Here is a 15,090-nt window from a genome sequence, read left to right as displayed (position 1 = left end):
TTATACACATCAAATTATTGCATCACAGAAACATGAGTTGCCCAACTGGGAATTTCAAGAAGTTCTCCACTGCGACTATATTTGAATATGACCATTTTTGGAGTCAATAAGATTATACTTCACATTGATCCTCTTGTTGCTGACAACATCTGCATGGCTGATGATTATGTAACGCAGAATTTCCTTAACATGAATAAGTAAATTTGAGTTTAAGAATTGGAAGCACCAAGGAACAGAGATTAACTATCTCAAAATTCTTGCAACTTAATTACTTTCTACAAATCAATGTAAGAAAGCATCAAGCAGTGGATGGGTAGACCAACTAAACTTTAATTTTCTTCTTTTCTACTTGATAAGAGAAGAAAGTTAAACATCTCAACTGCAAGTGTAATATAAGAATGTTTTCTATACTTCTAGACAATATACACAATCCATTAAATAATGCTTCGATTTACAACCATTCATCATGGGTTAACCATTCATCAAGCAGTGGATGGGTAGACCAACTAAACTTTAATTTTCTTCTTTTCTACTTGATAAGAGAAGGAAGTTAAACATCTCGACTGCAAGTGTAATATAAGAATGTTTTCTATACTTCTAGACAATATACACAATCCATTAAATAATGCTTCGATTTACAGCCATTCATCATGAGTTAACTGATAGAGAAAATAAAACTCTAGTCATTTGCCAGATGGCTCTTCTTATTGCTTAATAGATACAGTTGCAGCTCTTCTGATTCCTTTGTAATTTATGGATGTATGATTGTTCCTTGCAATGCAACTTAATGATAGCTTGCAATAGTTTCTAGAAAATTTTGGAAAAATAGAAAATTTCAAGCTTCAAAGTTCATTTTATTTCATCTTAGATGGATTTATATCCATCAGAGTCAATTAAATTTCTAGATTAAAACCTACTGGGCAGCATGCCTAATAATAAAACAAGCAACAATCTCATTTTTCCTCTCGAGTCTTCTCCAGTCTTCCCTCTAGCTTCCTCGCTATCAAGGCTTTTTCCCTCCGAGCTCCATCACCTTGTTGCTCTACTCTGTTACTACCCTCACTCCACCAAAGAGTTCTTGTTCCCCTCATTGACCATGACTTCCTCGGATGATGAGTTTCTTCGGAAGTTATCGGAACTCCTCTTAGAGGAAAAAATGGAGGTGGCAATCCCAATGGTTGAACAATGCATGGTTCCCAAATGCAAACCAAGCCTTTGCCTCATCGGCAAGCTCAACATTGATAGAAACTTCCACTCCACTGGTCTCAAAATTGCCCTCACCAGAGCTTGGGACTTAGAAGGTGACCTAAACTTTGTTGAATCTGGCAAAGGAGTTTACCTTCTAGCTTTTGAGCTAGAAATATATATATATATGAAAAGTTTGGCTCGGCTCACCCCGGTCCTTCAACAGAGATCTCTCTCGCCCCCTTCCAGCCAAACCTCCTAGCTGAGCTTTGGACATTCTCCCACTGCAAGTTCTGGGTACAGTTCCACGGGCTTCCTCTAGAATATGTCATTGAGAACTGCAACAACCCTTGTAGAGAGAGTCGGCACCCCTGTCACCTTGGACACAATCGACAGCTACAAATGAATTTGCTTCATCAAAATGAAAATCTCTGTAGACATCACCAGACCCCTAGTCCCCTCAATCTCTGTCACTCTACTAAACGGTTGCACTGTAGAAGTCATAGTGAAATATGAAAGAATACCTCATCACTATTTCTTCTACGGACAAATCGTTCATGAGCTTATTGAGTGCATGCCAAAGGGAGCCCTCAAGGAAAATGCAAAAACAGAGTTCTTGCCCCCATATGAGATCTCAGCTATTTAGCCTCCTCAAACCCAAGTTTGTCAACCTTAATACGGTGGCAGCCCTGTCATAATCTCTTGACAAAAGGGGAGAAGGTAACAAGCCTCCTCACAAGCACTTCCTTGAAGGTTCCAACTCTGGCACGTCGTACAAGGAGATGTGCACCTAGATGCTGCAGCTGCCTAAGCTTGGAAGGGGAGTCAAGGGTGCTAATGGGATGCATCTTGCTAGATTTGAAGACACGTTGTCCCCTCTGGAGCTAGTGAGGGAGGGTGTCAGTCCATAGCCTCCTCCCCATCCACTTGTCGAATACCTAGTGGGCGAATCCCAACTCGAAGGCAAAGCCTACCTTAACAAGGTGACATCACCCCCTCAAGCTTGCCACGCACATTAATGAAGAGCGTGGTTTGTTCTCCATCCCAGTGCAATCCCAACTTTACGACACACATAGCAAGACCTTCTTTTCCTTTTTCTTTTTAAAGTCTTTCTTGAACTAGGAAAACATCTTAAGTATGTTATGATGCTTCTCTTTATAATTTGAATTGGATGTCAAATTCTCAATGTTGTGAATATTGTATTTCTTCTCAATGTTCTTCTTTTGATTTTTTTAAGAATGTCTCTAGTACTACTGGCTTCACTTTCAATTTGGATATGTGTTTATCAACTCATTAAAAGTTAGAGCCTTATTATGTTTTAAAATACGTCGGTAATTCTTCTAAAATGGAGGAAGTTTACAAATAACATTTGAAACTATAAAATTCTCGGTGATAGGCTCTCCACTTTCTCCAATCTCACGAGTAAGATTTTGAATTTTATTTACTTGTTCAAGGGCTGGTTTAGCATCAGCCATATTAAAATTAATATACTTAATAACATACGTCTATTCAAATCTTTCTTATAAAAGTGTTGCCGTTGTGTACTTAAAAAATTCATCGAATATGGATTTGTCATTGATTTGAGAATGTTATAGTAGCAAATATAGTCATCATCGATCCATTTTTTTTATTTATCGCTAATTCTCATTTAAGTGCTCCTTCAACTGGAAAAAGAGTTGTCATCTCATAAGCTATTTTCAATATGGTGAGTTGGTAGAAGATTTTCAATTATCATCTCTTGTAGTTGATTTCATCAAAGCAATCAAGCTTCGCTGCTACTTGTATGGTAGTCTTGAGCATTGAAGACTCCATAATAAGGATAAATACTTTCTTAAAATTGTTAGAAAATTGTTTGAGTAGAGTTCAATCAAAACATAAATTTAGATTTATAAGGCAAGATACTAAAAGCTTCTTTCAAGATAATAATTTCTTCACTAAGGTACAAATGGACTTTTGAAAATTCTGTCTCCATACTATAATGCTTTCGCAGTTAAGTTTCAAGGACTATACTTCCAAAGAACTTGAAGACCAATCACCAAGTTAAAGATAAAGAAGAAAATTGAAATAAATGCTTTTGTATTAAAAAAAGGAGGATCAATAGGTATGATTAATTTTCTTATCTTTTAAAAACATTATTCCTCTTTATTTATAGAGTTTTAGAGATAAATAAAACATCTTTCAAAGTAAGAGATCTCATTTGAAATGGCACCATTTCGATCGAATAGAACTATTTTTTAATAGAAAATAATTATTTTTTAAAAGTAGTTCAAACGGATTTCAAATGTTAAATAGAATTTGCTCTCCAATTTATATATTTTATATTATATTATATTTTAAAATACCGTACATTTGAAATGGCACCATTTTGAACTGTATCCAAATCGTTTTCAAGTTTCGACCCAATGAATCACTCAACTCCATCATCTCTCCCATCTTCCCTCACTAACTTACTTGCCCCAACCTTCCTCACCTCCCTCTACCTTCCTAAATTGCACTTCCCTTGTAATAAGGTAAAATGTTCAGTAATAAAGATTTAAATTATTTAATGAGCTGAAAGACAAATAAAGTTTATTGCTGATGACTAGAGATTAAAATATTTATAAATAATAATGGCTCGGAAATTCTTTCGAAATTAACAGAAGAAAGATAATTTTTTTTTATAGAAATATTGAATGAATAATAATACAAGATTCCAGTCCTTATTTATAGAAATCAAATATACTTTCTAGATAAACTCAAAATCAAATGTTAATAGTAAACAAATAAAGGAATAATAAATCGACTAAAATTCGTTCTGAAAGGGACATCCCCACCTTGAGGGGATTTTGGAAGCTAATCAAGAACATCCAAGTGTGTGGAAAGGCACTGTGATGCTCCGTGCTAATGAATGGGTATTTAAAGAGTCTTCAAGTGGAAAGGCAACGTGTCTTTCTTCACTGCCTTGGTTTTGCTTGGCTTTCCATTAGTTGGGAGTATGTAGTTGCTTTCCTTTCTGTGAGCTATGTTGCTTCTCATATGACTATCAACTTCTGTCCCTTTTTGCATAGTTCTTTTTCTTCAATAATATAGCTGATATAACTACCTCTCTCATACTTGGGAGCTAAAATGCTTTAATACTATTTTTGAGAGTTTAAGATTATTTTTTCTCTTTGAATGTAAGACGGTGATTTGCACTAAAAAAAGCAGTATATTTTCTTTATATATATATATATATATATATATATATATATATATATTGTTATACTTTTACTCGTGAAGAGAGAGAAATCTGTTGTACAATAAATGCATTTCAATAATTTTATAGTATTCAATCATTTTTGTCACGGGAAGACGTGAATAATAAACACTAATCACAAATGTTTAATAATTTTGAATTGCATAATAAAAATACTGTGAAATATAAAATACAAGTGTTCAATAGTTATAAAATTATAATAAAACTGTAAAACAAAAAATATAAGTTTTTAATATTTGTAACAAAACTATGAATCTTGCAAACCTACAAATATTTAATAACTTTGAATTGAATAAAAAAATTATAAAATAAAAAACACAAGTGTTCAATAATTATAAATTTATAATAAAACTATAAAATATAATTAATTTTTTATTCAAATTTTTTGATTGCTAATTGTCGAGCCCATCCATTATAGGAGGACAAACTTAGAAAGAAAATTAGAAAAACCTCTGAAAAATTAAAACTGGCCTAAGTGACAAAAAAAATAAAAGTCAAAGTTTATTTTCAATGAAAATCATCTAATAAAAGAAGAATATATCTTTTCATGTTAAAAGGAAGATCGAATCGGCCGACAAGTTAATCATTCAAACTTGGGAGGCATTATTGTTATCCACTTTGACTCTTCAAAACAAAACAAAAGTAGATAAGCTTTCTTTTTCGATTCTCTTTTGTTTGGACTATTTATTTGTACATAAACCCAGAAGAAAATTTTACTTATTGTTAACCAAGGTGCATCACTGAACTAAAAGCATTTCAAGACAATTTATTCCATCCACTAGGGAAACCAAAAGTGTCCCCAATTATTTTCCACTACAAATTAATAACTAGAAATTAATAATTAGATCAGTGTAACACATTAAGATCCATTCATCAAAGGTCTCATCATCTCCGACGCTTTTAAGTTCGAGACTCTTATATCCTCCTCTCCATTATTGAACACAAAAAGATGAGCATCTGATCCGACTGCCAAACTTGGGTAAACTCTCGACGTAATGCAAGTCTTGCCATTCTCCCCAAAGCTCTCTACCACAGAGTGATCAATCTACAAATAGAGCTCACAAAAACATTTAGTCAGAGAAACCCAATTAAAGATAAGAGATAAGAGTAACATGCATACCAAGCTCCTCAGAGAAATCTTTCCCGTCTTCTTTATGTCAACATCTACAAACCCAGCAAATGTTGGTTTGTAGAGATCTGGACTAAGAGAGGAGCTGTTTCCAAACAAACAAGTAAAATTATTTAGCTCATTAAGCGTTAAGCGACCTTTCCAATCTAGATGTCACACACAAGCAATTCCTCACAATTATGCTTAACTCGTCAGTGGTTTATCTTTTAAGTTGAACTGACATAGATGCCGACATTGCAAAACTATAATACTTTTTTTTATTATTAAGTTTAGGTGAGGTTTAGTTCAATATATAAGTATAGACTAGAGCTAATTTGGCTAAAACTTTGAATAAACATACTTAAGATGAATACAAACCTAGTAGGATCTTGGCACATGAGGACAACGTTCTTATCGCCAGCTTTGAAAACTCTAAAAAAGACAGCTGTTTTTTCCTCTAACTTGGAGGAGGCCAAAACCCAGAGTCCAAAGGGTCCAACCCCACCTTTGACATCTGCTCCTTTTATTTTACAGAGAGCTTGTGCATCAGTGCTGAAAGCATAATCAAAAGGTTCAACTTTCTCTAAGTTTGACACATAAAATTCCACCTCCACGTCAGCCTGTTGTTTCATAAACACAAACGTCAACAACAAAGAAGAGAAATGGAATAAGACTAACAAAAAAAACAAAGAAGAGAAATGGAATAAGACTAACAAAAAAAAGGGAGATTTCAAATCAATTTTCTAAAGACCAACCTGTGCAGTATTTTGTATTCCTTTTACTTCCAAATACTCTCCACTCTTAAGAATCTTGTCATGGGTATAATGAACATGTTTCCCTCTAAGAGCTTCTAGCTCCTCGATAGGCCATTGCAACAATTGCCGACCGCTTGGATCGAGCCAAATAGTTCTTGGAATAGCCTACAAATAACAAAAGATATAATCCACAACTACCAAAAGAATTAATAAAACTATATATATATATATATATATACTAACCTGAATGCCAGCCCAACCCTTAGCATTATCAGCATTCGTACTATCTGACTCATTAGCCCAACCCCACAAGATCCTACGCTTCTTATGTGCATCGTAGAACGTCTTGGACGCGTAAAAATTACCGTAGTCGTACCTCAACCCCGTACTATTATCCGCTAGTGCGGTATCCGGCAGGTATCTATCCATCTGCAGGTCGTAGGATCCAATGGTGTAGTACTCAAACCTCGTCAAATCTAAGCTAACCTTAAGCACATGCTTTATGCCACGACCATGCATGGACGTCTCTAGCCCAATCTTCCTCCCCTCGTCGGCCACTGGGTAAAAATCTGGGCACTCCCACATGCCGGTCCTCGCCATTGAGTGCAACGGGTGCTTCGCCTTTATCCAATTCTTGAAGTCCCTACTTCGATAAAGGATGGCTTTCCCCCTCTTATTCCACTTGCTTCCCACCACCACGCGCCAATGCTTATCCGGTCCAAGCCACGCCGTCGTCGGATCGCGGAACGCGCTGGCGTTGACCCGGACGGCCGGCGCGATGATCGGGTTGTAGTCGGGCTTCACCCATTCCCGGAGATACGGGTCAGATAAGTCCTTTGGGAACGCTATGTTTTGAACCTGGTTCTGGTTCGGGTCGATGCCGGTGTACAATATCGCCGGTGTGCCATCCGATAGGATTGTGGCGGAGCCGGACCAACATCCGTTGATGTCAAACGGCTTCGTCGGATAGATTGCCGGCTCGAGAGCGATCCAATTAATTAGATCCTTTGAGATGGAGTGAGCCCACACTATGTTACCCCACACTGCACCTTTGGGATTGTACTGGTAGAAAAGATGGTAGAAGCCTTTGTAGTATAGAGGACCTGATCCAGTTTCCAAATTGCAACCAGCTTAGATTTAATGACTCTTATTTTCTTATATATATATTGGTGAATGAATCAATTTCAAAAAGTCGATCGAACATACCATTTGGGTCTGTTTGTTGCGGCAACAACAGGTGCATGCACAGCCACCAGAAAGAGACACGAGAGTTAGGATCAGAAAATTTATATTATAAGATAAGGTAAAAAGTACAAGATTAAAGGGCAAAAAGTGCAAGATCAAAGTAAATATTATTATATAAAATAGCATGTACCAAATTAAGATCATATTCAAGCCAACAGATGTTGTTCAGAACTAATTAATAATACAGGATACATTTAAAAATTCTTGAAATCCAGGAGGGAATTAATGGCCAGAATTGTGGCAAGAAAGCTGTCACGGGCCTTTTCGAGAGAGATATCTACTAAGATATAGGGTGTGAGAATATCGTGATCTACTGGAGCACCATTGATTGATTCATTAAGTCGTGATCCTCCTTGGCTTACTTTAGATTAAAAAACCCTTCACATACCTTGTTAAAAAAATATAGGATCCAGCAAATGTGATCTAGATGAAGACAAAAAGGCCCAACTAAAATATATAGTGGAAGATTTAGGATATAGGAAAAAAACATGAACATGTAGCTAAGAGAAGGAGAGAACTATATGATAGTATTGTTGATAGGCTAGTGAGGTGAAGAAATATACCATTAATCCAATTCTTTGGAGGCTGGAAGTGATACCCGGTTCTCAACTTGGGATCTACAGCGGCAGGTGAAACGGATTGGAGTTCTCTGTACACCAAATGAGATGCATCCACTATTCCACTCCACAGAAGAATCACTACCCATGTCTCTAATACTTTATGGGAAATGCCCATCTATCTATTTGAGAAAGAAACTAGAAGTATATGGAGAGAGAGAGAGAGAGAGAGAGAGAGAGAGAGAGAGAGAGAGAGAGAGAGAGAATAATGTTGGGTTTGAGATGGATAGATAGGTACTTGGCACGACGGAAGAGATGGCCCTAGAGATTTATATAGAGAAGAAAGCTTTGGGCGTTGAAAAGTCTCCTTATTATCGTTGATTACATAACTAGTAGTTTATATATCACCATTATTGAGCATCACCAGGGCTATGCTTTCTATGTTTGGAGAATTTTAGCTGTACTGGAACTACATTTCATTCTATTTAGAAGTGACAGCCTATTCTCGCTAATGCTTTCTTATAGGAGGGAAGATAAGACTATTTAATTTGTCGATTATCGAAAGCCCGAGAAGTAGAAAAAGGAATAGAAACAGAGAACATGAATCTGCAAACTGATCGACTTATATTCATAGGCTACTACTCTATTCACTTGATTGGAAAAAAATGGACCCAAAAACGAAAATGACAACGAGTACTTGCAATGCAAACGCGGGGAAATTATTAAACATCGGCTTCTTAAATCATTTTACTTGTTAAACACGTTACTTACCAAGGGGATTAATTTCAAACACATTGCGTGTGTGAAGAAATCCAAATATTAAAATTCATATCACGCTTCTAAAGAGTAGTCAAAGCAAGGGTTGTTAGGATAATGAAAGAACAGCAACAGAATAAAAATAATTATTAATTCAGGAACTAGTAAAATATATAATCCTTCTTTAATTGAAATATCGTGCAGATGTCTTCTTAAATATAGAAAATGGACTATTAAAATTAGCCAATGAATAGGGAGTCTATCGGAATTTGTCTTGCAGTTAACATTGCAGTTGGCATTGATTTTAATAGTCAATGAATTGTACTATTGAAATAGGAATCCACCATGATTTTTTATTTTTATATTAATGACAACGTTAAATATTGCTAAATATTGCAAGGGTGCCCATGGCAATTACTCCACACCGGAATGCTCACTTCCACGATCTCCATAGATTTTTACTAAAAATGCGCCTCTAGAGGAAAACAAATGGGACTCTTTTTTTTTTCTCTAGATTAACAAAGTGAAAATAAAAATACCAAGCAAAGACTTAAACTGAATTCAAAGTGCTACAGGATATACGGGAGTAAGATCAAGAAGATGAGAAAACGTACCATTAATCCAATTCTTAGGGGGTTGAAAGTGATAGCCAGTTCTCAAGTTGGCGTCAATGGTGGAAGGTGAAACGGATTGGAGATCTCTGTGCACCACATGTGAGGCTTCCACTATCCCACTCCTCCATGTGAAGCTCCACTGCAGTAGAAACACCACTATCCATCTTCCGAAAGCTCTATGGGGAGTGCCCATCTATTGCTTTTTAGAGGCAGGATAGTTAGATAAGAGATATAAAAGAAAGAAAGAAAAAAAAGAAAAAAAAAAGAAAAAAAAGAAAGCAAGCAAGAAAGAAAGAGACGGGAACGATGGTGATGTTAGGGGAATATATATATATATATATATATATATATATATATATATATATATATATATATATAAAGGGGAGAGTGAGAGGAAGAGTTGAATATGATTCAACCAATGCTATCTTTCACGGTCAAACATAAAGGAACTGGAAATCCGCTATAATCAAACGGTTTTGATCACTATGATTCAACCAATGCCATCTTTCACGGTCAAACTTAGAGCAACCGGAGATCCGCTATAATTAAACGGTTTCCATCCATATGGATAAGAGGATAGTTATGAAGACAGACTGTAATATGTTGGTCGAATTATGTGGTTTATTTGTGACCAAGTTATTTTTGGAGGATTTCCTGCCGATATATAGGAGGATTTGGAAAAGATTTTGTACATATATGGATTAATCTAATATTCTTTCCTTTCTATGCTCATGGCATTGCAGGGAATCTCTGGTAGATCTCGCTACCCCAAGAATTGGTCCAAGAGCTTTTCGTCAAAACGTTTTGTGGACTTGATTGCTCAACTACACTATAAAAGTATTAATAATATCACTTGCACGTAACCAGGAAAAGGATGATCAGGCTCGGCTAGTTTGGATTTTCAGCACGCCCACAGCCCACTGATAGAATTGTCTTTCAGTACGTCTTGTTGATGGGGTGTCACATTTGTCATTAGTTGTTGGGAGTATTTGGTCCACCTTGTGCAGCAATTATTTATTAACCAATTATAAAATAAGCTATGTAGGTAAAATAAGCCAGGTAAGAGACGGAGCAAACCCCAGTTCCTCTGTGCCATTAAATTATGTCTTGTATGCAAAAGCTCTTCTCTTTCGTGCAATGATGGATATTATTAATGAATTTGACAATAAATCCACTAGCAAGTAATACAATGCAGTAGATCCTTGTTATGAACCAGATCTGAAATGATTTGTTCATAGAAATTTCTTGAGATTTTAAGGGATAATAACTTTAAAATTCTCGAATCTAATAGCTTTGGAATAAAGCCAATCGGAGGGTCGCAGATGGCCAAAGGTGGTGGTGGACCAAGGTGTTTGCTAGTGGAGGAAGATGACTAGGGTTTAAAAGATTGGAATACTTTGATGATTATGATCTATTCTTGGAAAGATAAAAATGATTTAACGGTTACAGTAAAAGATAAAGATAAGATTAATAATTTGGCTAAGCTCGGATTCGATCAATGATAAACAATTAGGGCTACACCCCACATATTTATAGAGTCTAATCCTAGACTGAATTTAATTAGGATTTGCCTTATTAGCTTTCCTAATTCAACTAACACTCTTGCTTTAAGACAACTAGGCCTCTTGCTTTAAGGGCTTTCTTAACTCAACTAGGACTCATACTTAACTAAATTAGAAATAAATTAAATAAAGGTATAAATAAAAGATAATTAGGAATGTAATCCTAACAGATTAAGCTTGAGATAGTCTGGTCTAGCCAATATCGTATCATTCCACCATGCTTACGCAACCTTGTCTTTAAAGTGACTAATCTCTCACGTCCTTGTACTTGTACAACTTGTCGTGTCAATTAGTGAACTCAGGTTCATCCTCTTTGAGTCTGCCTAGGAACATAACGTGGGCTGGCTAGTGCTTGAGTTTATGACCGCGGGTAAATTGGTTATCATAGTAAAAACATAAGCCTTTCCTTCTGTGCTCCTCCAAGTCATTAGGTACAAAACAGAACGAGATCATCTAGCAGATGGGTTGAGCCGCCTATGCGAGCTGAGTCGGGATAGATGTAGTCTCTAGTGGAACGTGGGTTTGGGTCGTCTTTCTTCTCTCCTCTTTATAGATCTAATTCAACTAATCTAACTTAGACTTCATCAAAATAGCTAAAGAGAAGGCTTCATCAGAAGTAGTAGGCCTTAATGCTTTGATCTCAGTCTGAATGATAGGTCTGAGCCCACTAATGAATGTACTCTTTAGGGCTGAGTCTAACCACTTAGTGACCAGATTGTAGATCCGCTCGAACTCCTCCCGATAAGCTTAAAATATTGTTGACCGAGTTAACTTAGTCAACATGGCATAAAAGTTCTTGTACTGGGTCAGACCGAATCGAGCACAATTGCATACGCAAAGTCCTGACAAGACTCAAATAGTCAAGTTTGCTCAGTTGACTAGCACCACCTAATCACCATGCTGTCCAAGTGGAATAATGCTAGTTAGACCTTTTGGTAGTCTAGTGTACCATAGTACGTGAAAAATTTCTCCACTAGATAGGTTAAGTCCAACGGATCTCCTTTAGAAAATTTTGGGAAATCAAGTTTGACAATTTGAGCTTGGATCCCAAAATATGGCCTATCATTGCAAGCCAAGTGATCTCGTGGTCAATCAGGTTTGGCTCAGTTTAATGGCGCGAGCCCATCGGGTCATTCCACTAGTCATTCTCAGGTTTGAACTCATACTCGTGCTCGAGGTCATGTACATAGATCCCAAACTAGTTTGCATGAGGTGGTCAAACCGATCCACGAAAATTTGGCCTACCTAAAAAATTGTGCACTTCATCACCTTCATGCAAATAACTTAACCGTAACCCTAGGGCTGAATTGGAAATTCAGCCTAGGGGCGCTGCCACAGGTTGCATAGGGATGGCGGCGGCTGGGTTCGATTATGGGTTGCCCGGCAGTTGGCCCCTAGTTGATCCTTGCAGTAGTAGAACGCTGGCATGCGATGGTAGAGGGAGATTATTTTCCATGGCTCAGGCTGGCTACACAAGCCACCACGGCGTGTCTCCAACAGTCCCTTTATTACGGACCAGATCTGGACTGACCTTGATGTAAGAAAATTATAAAAAATTAGGTGATGGTTATTTTAAACAAATAGAAAATTTCTAGTACTCTCTTCGGTACTCTCGGATTCAGAAACAATATGAAATAAAAAAAATTAATAATCATATTTCAAAGAAACAAGTCATAAGTTTTAGCACCAAATCATAATTTTTGAATAGCTAAAACATTCCAAAAGTTTTGAATGTAATACTTTCATCTTCTAACATCAAAAAACAAAGGATTGAAGTATTAACGGAGGGTAACAGTAGTTCAAAAGGTACTTTTGAGTAATCTAGACTATTCGCACTCTAAAAATAACTATAGGGTAATCCCATGTATTTCACTACAGGAGAGATATTCCTTAAAAATTAAATCGATTAAGAATCACATACAGATAAACCAAATTTGTTGCATGTAATTTGACAAATTATTCTTCGTATACATATATAAATAACACATACATAAAATCAACAAAATGTTAGTTAACCTAAAAATATTTTTCCTCCTTGTCATTCTTTAATTTTTTCCATCACATAATTTTCCTGCAACTTCATGTTGGCGAGCATAGCCGAGCTCAGTCAAGAGTACCTTTATGTAGCTAATTAAGTGCCTCTGACTTTTGATTGGTGAAATATGATGACCGAGTCAAATTCGAATTGTCAGATCCAACTGATCAGATATATCTAGATTTGTCACATCCTTGACGCTTAGCTCGACTCTTGACTATTAGAATGATTTGTTAGCATCAAACCGCCCTGATAGGTACTCTCTCACTGTCGCTCAATAGACCGTGGGTTTATTTTTTAGGAGAAGGATTACTCTAATTTTTATTCTATTCATTTTTTTTTTCGTTTGGACTCATTTCCTTCACCACCTTCCTATTGGTGTCAAAGAAAAAAAAAAGAACAAGAAAATCCCTCTTTTTATTAGAACTATTACTTACCAATTTGATGCAATCTTACATTGCATTTGTGACTATGCATTCCGATATTACAAAAAAATGTATAGTTTATTTGGTTATACATTTATTCTTTTGACAAAAAAACTTTTATCCTATTTCATTCAGAAACTTTATTACCATAATTTGCAAAGCAAGTTTGAGATCTACAATTGCACAAGTACACCCAAACAGAATACCCAGTAAACCTCACCGTTAAAGACCTAGTATAACCAAAATATTCCATTTAAGTATAGCTGCAACCATAGTTACTAAACTTAACATTAGTAACTAATATATTTAATTTATCATAGTATTACTGTAGACTAAATTATTACATTGCAAATTAGCATAATACTTTTTTGAATTAAGGTGTTAAAGATTGTCAATTGTTGTACTACAAAATTTATGTATTATGTTGTGAATAGAAATAATGCAGAATTAACGGATTATATTGTCTTCTAACAATAGCAGAATACTATCTAATAACAATATAATTCATTCTAGTAACTAGGGAATAGCTTCTAGTAAAAGAAAGACTTTCTAATGATAGAATAATATGTTCTAGGTATTTTTATAAATCACACCTTATATTTTGCCTATTTTGTGATTCGCACCCTGTCTTTGAGAATTTTATAACGCAACCCCTCATTTTTTCTATAATATTTATTTAACACTCTAACGTTACTTTAGCAAACTGACATTAACCATGTTATGTAGTTTATGTGACTCTAGTTCAAAGCTTACTAAAATACCTTTAAAAGTTCCTGATCTTACCTAAATCCCCACAAAATCCTTCTTACCCAAACTAAACCCTAACCCCACAAAATCTAAATCATCTTATCTATAACTAAATCCTACCTCATAAAATTATATCAAAATCCACAACCCCACAAGAATCCCTCAAAATCCCTATCATGTACAAGCCTTAGAAGTTTCCCCCAACTTTACCTAATTTTCTCCATCTCTCCGGCTCAAACCTTTTTTTTTCTCCATCTTTCCCCAAATTTTCTTCATCTCCTTCCCCATCTTTGAAGTCGCAAGCAACAAAATCGATTTGGCGTTTGGGGAGCTCTAAAATCTCTATGGCTTGGAGTTTGGAAGCTCTAATATTAGCTTGACATTTAGGTGATGTTCTCCATGGTTTGAGAAAAAGCAACAAGTATGGATGTTCACGTTATGAATAAAATTAGAGATAAATATTAGAGTAATTATAAATTACATAATGGATTATAACAAAATATTCTCTTTCTGGAATCATTTAGTTTAATTATGGTTAGGTTAAGTTAACTCAGGGTGTTAAATGAACATTATAAGAAAAATAAGGAGTCGCGTTATAAAATCCCCAAAGACAGAGTGTGAATCATAAAGTAGGCAAAATGTAGGGTGTGATTTATAAAAATTCATATATTCTAATAGTAATAAAGTATGCTTTAATAATAGTGGAATATCTTCTCATAAAAGTAGAATATTTCCTAATAATGTTATTGATACGACCTGTTCTTATTAGATCATAACTTGGGTTTGCACGCACCTTGAAGGCCCTCAATAGCTAGGTATGTGCTGAATTAATTCTCTATTTAATAGAATAATATTTCTATTGTAAC

General features: G+C 35.7%; 1 protein-coding gene across 2 annotated transcripts; it reads right to left on the bottom strand.

Annotated features, from left to right (window-relative positions):
• Window positions 1–5,161: 5,161 nt before the first annotated feature.
• LOC140785194 (beta-fructofuranosidase, insoluble isoenzyme 3-like) lies at window positions 5,162–9,648 on the bottom strand. Of its 2 annotated transcripts, none has more exons than XM_073132963.1 (7): window positions 9,456–9,648; window positions 7,490–7,498; window positions 6,527–7,386; window positions 6,284–6,448; window positions 5,907–6,148; window positions 5,541–5,634; window positions 5,162–5,465 (listed from the first exon to the last, which is right to left on the bottom strand). In XM_073132963.1, exons 1-7 carry the CDS (start codon window positions 9,646–9,648, stop codon window positions 5,280–5,282), a joined length of 1,749 nt encoding a protein of 582 aa, XP_072989064.1. In that variant the 3' UTR covers window positions 5,162–5,279. The 2 variants fall into 2 exon arrangements, with proteins under 2 accessions (XP_072989064.1, XP_072989063.1); XM_073132962.1 differs by lacking the exon at window positions 9,456–9,648 and adding an exon at window positions 8,092–8,359.
• Between the last annotated feature and the right edge of the window lie 5,442 nt (window positions 9,649–15,090).

The sequence above is a fragment of the Typha latifolia genome, chromosome 3 (assembly GCF_019914945.1).
Source record: "Typha latifolia isolate L0001 chromosome 3, TyphaL0001v2, whole genome shotgun sequence".
Taxonomy (NCBI): domain Eukaryota; kingdom Viridiplantae; phylum Streptophyta; class Magnoliopsida; order Poales; family Typhaceae; genus Typha; species Typha latifolia.
This window is presented reverse-complemented; position numbering and strand designations above follow the sequence as displayed.